The sequence below is a fragment of the Coloeus monedula genome (genome assembly GCF_965178545.1).
Source record: "Coloeus monedula genome assembly, chromosome: 7".
NCBI lineage: Eukaryota > Metazoa > Chordata > Aves > Passeriformes > Corvidae > Coloeus > Coloeus monedula.
This window is the reverse complement of record NC_138787.1, coordinates 13,158,747-13,167,224: the sequence shown is the minus strand read 5'-3', so window position 1 is coordinate 13,167,224 and position 8,478 is coordinate 13,158,747. Positions and strand designations below refer to the sequence as shown.

The window sequence follows — 8,478 nt, the reverse complement described above, 5'->3', positions numbered from 1 at the left end:
CTGCACGCCTGGCGTGATTCACTCATGGCCTGACTCACTCCTGACCTCTCTCTGAAGGTAAGTGTGATGGGAATACAAAAAACCTGTGAAGCCCCGCCTGGGACAACAGAAGGCAGCGTTCACTGCCTGGTGCACGTGGGTGTCAGCACTGCCCAGGAGGGATGGACTGCAGGTTTCAGCTGAGTTACTGTTACCAGGGTTGATGCCTGCCCCTAAACACTGTACCTTTAAATGCTACCACAGCTGACACATACATGGTTGTGGCCTAACTGCAATATTCCTGGATCTGGTCTCCTAAATCTAACAACCTGCACCCCAGCAGCAGTCAGAGGTGTCCCCTTGGGGGTGCCACTTGCTGGGCTGGGGAAGGGCCACCAAGAGCTCAGCTCTGCAGGTCAGGGGCAAGGCACTCACCTGAGCTGCCAGTGCCATCTCATGCTTTTCTCCAGAATTATTTATGGGCAGTAGCATCACCTCAGCCTTCAAACATACTCCCTTGGGTGTGCATACAGCTGCTGGGTAACAGCAGCGTGGCAAAAGAAGCCAAGCCTGGTCTCCACTGGCACATGCCTGCTCTGGCAGGATGGCTGGGCTGTAACAGCAGCAATGGGAAATCTGACACTGAAAACTTGACAAGTAGAAAGAGATGGAATTAAACTGATTTGTCTTAAAAGTACAAAACTGTTTCTAACACTAATGTCAAAACATGGCCTGGGGCAAAGCCCCCTTCTTCGAAGTGTGTAGGTTGCTGCACCAGGCTTTATTCTGTGCTGTATTCTGTGCTATTTGAGCAGGCTTTTTAGCATGTTCCTTCTATGGCAACAGTGCAAGCTGCTATGGCTGTCAGTACTGCAGGCTCCAGCCTCCTGTCAGGGCCGAGCATGGCCAGGCTTTTCCCGCAGAAAAGTTCCCTTGGGCACTGACGAGCCCAGGCACCAGCACACGGCTTTCTGCCAGCTCCAGCCCGAGGGGAGCCTGAGCTACAGATGAGCCTAATGCCTAATCCCAGATGAGCCTGGAGACAAGGAAACACCAGTGGGGAGGAAAAGGAGTAAGACACGTGAGAATTTATAGCCACACTCCAAAAACTAGAGCCAGAGAGAGTGGGGAGAGCTCATAATTCTTTTCAACCATTGCTCACCAAGCTGATAGGACAGAAGAAGCTACACCTAACACATGAGAGCTCATCTCATGATCTGTTTTCAATTAAAGGTGCTGTCTTCCTTTCCCCAAACTGACTTCAACTCGTTTCAGGCTGCGAATTCCCAGCCAGCCGCCCAAGTACTGTTTTAGTGACACCATGTGGCTTCTGAGGATACTGTTACAGCAAGTGATTCAGAGCAGCAACTCCCAGACTGGGTCCGAAGCCAAGCAAGGAACTTTGCTGAGAACATGCAAGACGTGCCACGGATGAAGCACAAACCTTAATGGTAAATGTGTCATTTCCAGATTACAGTCAGTACTGCACTTCTGGTCCACTGACCAGGAAGTATGATGGGAGCAGAAATGACATAAAGTTCCAAAATGTCCATGGCCCAAAGCAGCTGCTGCTTTGTTCTGCTGTTGCCAGTGCCAAAGACAAGCACATGCTCCAAGTCTGAGCCTGCCCTGAGGCTTTAAGTTTAAAGCAAAAAAGCTCCACATCCACACACACAAAAAAAGTAGTAAAGCAATTCCTGCGTTTAGATATGTAGATATCTTCTGTTCACCCATTGTTTTCATCAGTTTCATCCTTCCACCACTAGAAAGAGAAGGAAGTCTGCTGCTGGTGTGAGCTGGACTCCCAGATCTTGCGGGATAAACACACAGATGTATTTTACAAGCTCAAGGTATGAAATCTGTTACTCAGGACAGTGTCTTAACTACCACTGTGCACTGAAAGCACACTGAAATCTAGACACGGCCCCAAGGTCCCAAGTAATGCCAGAGTAAGTACATCCCCTGCTACAGAGGCTTTACAGAGCACCCTCCTTTCCTAAAAAACAGCTCTCAGAGACAGAGGGAGCACAAACAAAGGCACAAAGTAGAACATTATCTAACGGTACTTTGAGAGTCAAGGACTGATTTGATATTTTAAGAACAACTTGAGTCTCCTTGATGCACTTTCCTGGTGGCACATGTGCATGTGTATCTCCTCCAAGGAGCCTTGATCTGTGTGAGCAGACTTGTTAGGGACAACTCAGAAACCACAACTGCTTTGGTACTGCAGGCGTAGCCCACTCACTTGCAAGTCAGGTAAAAATACCACTGATTTCTAAGCTGGCTTACTTGGCAATCCCTGCTCCCAGTGCCCCTCCAGATCTTGTTCTTTGTTTCACTGTGCCTCTTCAGTGTAGCAGTGACAGCAATAGAACAACTTTATAGCATCTGCCTTTGATTCTTTTTGCCCTTTAAGTGGTTTCTTTTACCACAACTTCTAAGATGCAGAAGTCCTGAAGAGTTAAAGCATTTAGAGCTGGAGCATTAGCTTTTATTTCATCTGCTCTTACTCTTCTGGAGTTAAGGAAGTGGTAAAGGGAAAAACCCCACTGTAATCTCTTTAAGTTTTCCCCAGAAATTGTGTGGTTTGTTTTCAAACAACATACCTTTTGACATAACAATTTTGGTGCAGAAGATTTCTGCAACTTAAATCAGTTTAAAAAGTTACATTTGATAAAAAGACAGTGGAACACCCTACACAACTCTACTCAGAAATGAAGCAGAGGTTCAATATGCAGAATGATCCTTGCTGTATCAGACCAAGTGATCAGTCAAGACCATCAGAACAAGAAGACAGTGAAATAACACAACTGCAACTTCATGCTTAGGAACGAGTGTATTGAGTAGAAACAAAGGGAAGAATTGAACAGCATCCGTGGGTTATTAACAAAGCACAGAGTCAAAAGTCATCCTTGCGACTACCCCTCTGTGCTTTGTAGATATGAACATCCTTACTGGAATCATAATGGACCTCGTATACAGAGAAACGGTCTCTCAGCATCTTCAAGAACTTGAGATCCCGTTCATAGCGGATACGACAGGAAAGAAGAATCACAGTTTGCTCTGAGCACAGGTGCTCCAGCGTCTGAAGCAGTTCTGCAAATGTTTCTTCCAAATAAACAATGTCTGCACCCAGGACGAAGTCAAATGCTCCTGGAGGGAAGTTATCCAGGTCTTTTCCCCATGTCAGCTCCTTCACCACAGCTCTGGGACGTAGTTCAGGGGGTAAGTTTGCCTGCACGTTTGACTCCAGGAACTCCAGTGCTGCCGCCCTGTCTGTGATGGTAACACGGGCACCTAAGGGGGACAGGAGGACACGGCTCACACTAACAGTCCATGTCCCTCAGTACAGCATGTGGAATACAATGCTCTAACTCCAGCAGGCTCCTTAGTTCCTGTTAAACATTAACAGCTCCCCTGAGCTGCTTGATTAAAAACAAGCAAACAAAAGAACATAACAAGCAAACCGCCCCCCCTCCATCTACAGACATCTTACCCTTCATCAGTCACTTAAGAATATAAAGTGTACTCTACATGAAGATTAAGTTGGGTAGGGGGAAAAAGCATGTTTACTGGTGCTTTTTCCTAATGCATGAAAGTCAAGGAGTTACTTTTAGCCTTTCCATAGTAACAAAAGAATAAATTACAGGGGTTGTTACAATTAACCTGCTCCAATTCCATATTTTTCTCTAGGAGAGAGGCAGCTAGAGAGCCTCTTTCACAGGTCAGACAAAAGTTGTGCCTGTGTGATTTTGCATGGCATGACTGCATTTTGTCAAACTGTTTTGTTTCTATTATTTCAATAGGCACCTTTCAGAGCCATTAGAGCTTTGAATTACAAAGTTAACCTGGGAAAGATAGCACAAATTTAACATAGTACCCAGTTTCAGCCACAGACAGATCAGCAGCAAATCACTTCACTTCTCCATGCCCTGGCTTCCCTGCCTGCAAGACAGGCTAATGCAAGGCTTATGCAAGCTCAGAGAGTGGTTTCTGTCTGTGGCTCTAACTGCATCCGAGGACAAGGGGAAGACGGGAAGCACAGCACTTGTTCCCTGGGGGGGAATAGCTGCAGAGCTGAATGCTGCTGAGCTGCCTGCCATGGCAACAGGCGTCAGCCTTAACAGGGTCCCGCCATAAAGTAAACTGCAGTGGCACCATCACTACAACAAATATCGCAGCAGGCTCTCAAGGCTAACAAGGAAGGAAGATGACTCAGAGAAGAACCATCACAGTTCACACATGCAGCTTTGGTGCTCACTTCTATACCAGGCATGTACATATAGAAAGGCCAGTTTTACTACAGTTGTGAATTGCTTTAAATCAGACAACAAAAAAGCCCTTACCTAGTAATGTGACCACTATTCCCAGCAATCCAGTTCCAGCTCCCAGCTCAATCACAGACCGATCCCTGAGATCAATGCCTTCCATCTCCAGATAAGCACACAGGACAACAGCCTAAGCCAAGAGACAAAGGCAGTTAAGCACAGGGCTCATTTCAGTCATACTGAATACAAGGTTTCTGGTTTAACCTGAGAGAGAAGGTTATGGGAAGGGTCAGGTGCTTCAGGTCTGCATCAAGACTTTGTTGAGCCCTTCTCTGCCTCCTGTGTGCACATGTAGTCTTTTTACATTCTATGGAAGTTTTTCATAGAGTTTTATGGAAAACTCTTACTGGCAAAAGGAAAAGAGAACCACAGAGGTTACAACTTGGATATGGTAACTGCTCCACAAATCCCCAAACGTGACAGGAGATAGAAAGAGTTGTATTTGGAAAGGAAAAGCTGCAGGGTTGTCAAACACAAGTAAATGAACACAGTATTGCAGAAGTCCAGAATAAGATTTCATAGTATCTTGTATGGTATTTCAGAAGGTTTCTGCACAACACTGGCATGCCTTCGGGAAGGATACTGGGAAAATAAAGTGGTACTTCCAGATGGTTCTATCTAGCGTGTTATATGTAACACAGATCTTGATAAGGACCTCTCCCCACAGCAAGTTCCATCAAAGCTGATGTGCAGAAAGATCAGCAGCCCTGTACACCAATTCATTTAAGAAGTTTGCTAAAAATGCTATGCTTCTTCTTTTAAACTAGAGACAGAAGTGCAGTTTGTGTGTGGACTGAGATCCAACCCGATGGGAAGCCCTTGGATTCCTACAGTGATGCTGTCAGCTGCCCTGCAGCCTCGGACCCGCCACAAACCCCTCTGTTTTGGACAGTTCTTATCCCCAAGATGAAGTTTATCAGCAGTCCTGCTTGAGGCTACAAGCAGTGGAATCCATGCTGTGCTCTGAAGGGTGCCAAGCTAACATCACCACCCACTGTAAAGAAATAGGTGAGAGTTATCCAGAATATTTCCTGTATTGGGTACTTGCCGTGCAGGGTTTAGGTTTTCCCTTGCGTTCCTGCAGGATCTCTTACGGGGGAAGAGGGAAAAGTAAAACAGAGTTTAACATTTTCTTTCCTACCATAAAAAAAAAAAAAAAGGCGCCTTCCCTTTACAATTTAACGTTAAATAATTTTCTACGGTGACTCTGAAAGCTCGCCAAGAGACACAGGAGGCCACCGAGTGCAGAAAAGCTCCGCTGGCCATGAACACCTACCGCATCCCAGACCACGGCCGCCACCCCCAGCCGCCGCCAGTCCTGCTGGAGGCGGATGGTGCGGCTGGCGAAGTGGAAGGTGGCCGAAGGCCTGTGCAGCTGCCGCGCTGCCCAGCCGCCTCCCTCCTCGTAGGGCACCATGGCCATCGCGCCGTCGGCGACCACAGCCCCAGGTCCCGGCTCACCGCGGCCTCGGCCGCCGGCTGGGCCCTGCTCGAGCTCCGCGCTGCCCCGGGGCCGCCGCGGGGACAGGCCCGGCCCCTCCCCCGGGCCCGGCCCGCCCGCTCCGCCCGCGCCGCAGCCTCGGGGCCGCCGCACAGCGCCCGGCCCGGCCCCCGCCGCCGCAGCCAGGGGCGGGCGCGGCCTCTCCGCACCGCCCGATGGGAACGGCGGCGCTCAGCGGCACAGCCGGGCCGGTCACGTCCCGGGTACGCAGGGCCGGGCTGGGCTGGAGCGTCCCCGGAGCGCTCCTGCCCCTCGGCCGCGGCGGGAGCGGGGGCCAAGGCGGCAGGCGAGGCTGTGCCGGGGCCGGCGGCGCGGGGAAGGGCCGCGCCCACGCCCGAACCCGCGAGGGCCCCGGGGCGGCCCGAGGGGAGAAGCCCCGCGCTGCCTCCTGCGGGAGGCCGGGCCCGGAGGGGCTCCTCGCCTGCTCACAGCCACTGCCTCGCGGAAAGTACGGGGAGAAGGCTGTCACGCCGTGTGGGACATTGTTAGCTGTCCCCGCAGCCTCCCTGTGGTGCCAGCCTCTGGCTTTTGCTTCGGGGGCGTTTGAAGTTAGTGCCGGGAAAGGCGTTTGTCCAGCCCACCAGCCTCGTCGTCCATTGCTCCATGGAGAGCATTCTCTCTGCAAGTGCGCATCACAGCCTGGAAGCGGTCCCTCAGGCGCTGGTAACCAGCAGTTCTTGTGCTTCTCAGTCGAGCGCTGACCAAAGCAGCACAGCCAGAGCTGCTCTCGGCTGGCAGTGTGGTGGAAACGCTCCCCGGCGCTGTTTGTGCATGGGCTTCTCTTCACCTTTGCCTCCATTTAATCTCTTGTTTGGCAAAACAACACAGTGCTTCTCTCCTGTGTTACTTGAACTAGCTCCAAAGACTGCTAAAGGCCATGGGAGAGCCGGGGAAGTGTCCTGACAGCTGGCTGCCTGGAAGCACTGCTGCAGGTCCCCCACAGAAAGGCGCAGTGCCTGCAGCCGTGCTCCTCAGCCCCTGAGAGGAGCATGGGGCAGCAGGGGCCGGGGACACATCTTCTCTGCCCCATCTCTAGTGGCTCTGTGCCCTGACAGCACCCGGTGACACAGCCAATGGGGCAAGGCCAGCCCCTCGCAGTTGGGGACCATAACCAGGTCCAGAAAACATCCCATCTCTTTCCCACAGAGTCCAGCACATCTGTCTGGCAGACAAATGTGGTTACATGTAAAAGCTGTCCATTTCAACAGAGTGGGTCAAGATTCATGAAAACCTCTGTGGAGGATCATTACAGGTTGCACAGGGGTAGCAGAAAGTAAAGCTTGTTTTTAGGGTTCTGCTACTGTAGGAGAATGGAACCCAAAATTTCACTTGCCCCAAACCAGTCTGTACTTGTCTTGTGGCAACTCAGACTTCTCCCCATAAACATGCCAGAACAGGTGTGATGATTCAGCTTTCTGTGGTTTTATGTCCTAAAGTGCTGGTCCCTTGCCACTATTCCTGCTTTTGAGAGTTTGAAATTGCTTGTGCTATTATCTCAATTATTTTTTAAATTATTTATATAGGTAGTGTGGGAAAAGCAATGAGAGTCATTACATTTGAAATGAGAGCTCTGTTTGAATGAGTTTTTGAGTCATCTACACTGTGCCTAAACTACACCATCAGGCAAATAGAGGGAAACTCCCAAATGGACCAAAGCTTTCACCTCCACCTCCTGCACCACATGCCAGCCCCGAGATCTCCAACCAGAATATGGAGGAGTGTGGCAGGGCTCCAGTGCTCCCAACTGCCTCCTTTCTGTTCCCCGATGAGGCTCCTTCCCCTGCAGTATTTCATAAGACCAAGTGTCTGGCTGAATAGCAACTAGAGTACAAAAAGGCTGCATGTGAAAATGTATTGTTCCCAAAGATGATAATGTAGTGAGTGCTTTTATCCCACTAATGTGATTTTGTTAGTCAGATATCCCTGAATATCTCTGGAGCGCAGCAGGTTCTCTACCAATCCTGCTCTGCTTCCCAGAAGTATTTCCCCTTCTTCCCCGATAAAGGTGCTCTGGCACTGACTTCCATGAGCCCTAGACAGAAGGTCAGAAATTACTGTCTGGATCATAACTGGATAGTGAAGCTATTAAGAGAGAAGAAAGTCCACTAGAAGTTTAGTAAGGGCCCTGATTGCCCATATTCATTCTGAGCCTATATTTACCTTCTCTTCCCCTTTCCACATCCATTTTCTAAGCAAATGGAGGACCTGGGTATTATAGTGGCAGACAGAGACACTTGGTTTCTTCTACCTTTTCTGACAGTGAAAGGATAAGGAAAACACAACAACACAGAATTGTGGCTAAAACAGATGCCCAGAGCTGAAATGCTTTTCTCCCAGCAGGGCTAAAGCTCAGCACAGCAGTGAAGTGGTGAGAAATAGGCTGGTTTGGCTTTTGAGCACTGCAGAGGGCTGTAAGGACACCTAAGCTGCAGGTAATCTTGTGAAGTAGGAAACAACTGAATTTAAGGTAAGCAAGAATGATTGAAAGTATGAAGAAACACCAATTCAAGTCCATTCTTACCACATTCAGCTACTTGGTAGAGCAGGCATAATGTAGCCAATTATGAGTAAATCCTGCACCTCGGATTTGGGTAAGCTGCTTGGGGTAATTAAGAAAAAGTGTTTAAGTGCAATGGTCCTTGTAATACTGAAAAGATCAAAGAATGAAGT

The 8,478-nt window shown here is 49.3% G+C and overlaps 1 protein-coding gene across 1 annotated transcript; it reads right to left on the bottom strand.

Annotated features, from left to right (window-relative positions):
• Positions 1–2,796: 2,796 nt before the first annotated feature.
• METTL21A (methyltransferase 21A, HSPA lysine) lies at positions 2,797–5,844 on the bottom strand. The gene is made up of 3 exons (XM_082284907.1): positions 5,584–5,844; positions 4,326–4,437; positions 2,797–3,276 (listed from the first exon to the last, which is right to left on the bottom strand). Exons 1-3 carry the CDS (start codon positions 5,728–5,730, stop codon positions 2,879–2,881), a joined length of 657 nt encoding a protein of 218 aa, XP_082141033.1. The 5' UTR covers positions 5,731–5,844; the 3' UTR covers positions 2,797–2,878.
• Positions 5,845–8,478: the final 2,634 nt, after the last annotated feature.

Bases quoted from the DNA above. Each gene is read 5' to 3' on its own strand.
- METTL21A (XM_082284907.1), bottom strand. From the start codon at position 5,730: ATGGCCATGGTGCCCTACGAGGAGGGAGGCGGCTGGGCAGCGCGGCAG. The intron at 4,438-5,583 runs GTAGGTGTTCAT...CTCTTGGCTTAG, and splicing joins CGGCCGTGGTCTGGGATGCG to GCTGTTGTCCTGTGTGCTTA. The intron at 3,277-4,325 runs GTAAGGGCTTTT...TGTCCCCCTTAG, and splicing joins AATAGTGGTCACATTACTAG to GTGCCCGTGTTACCATCACA.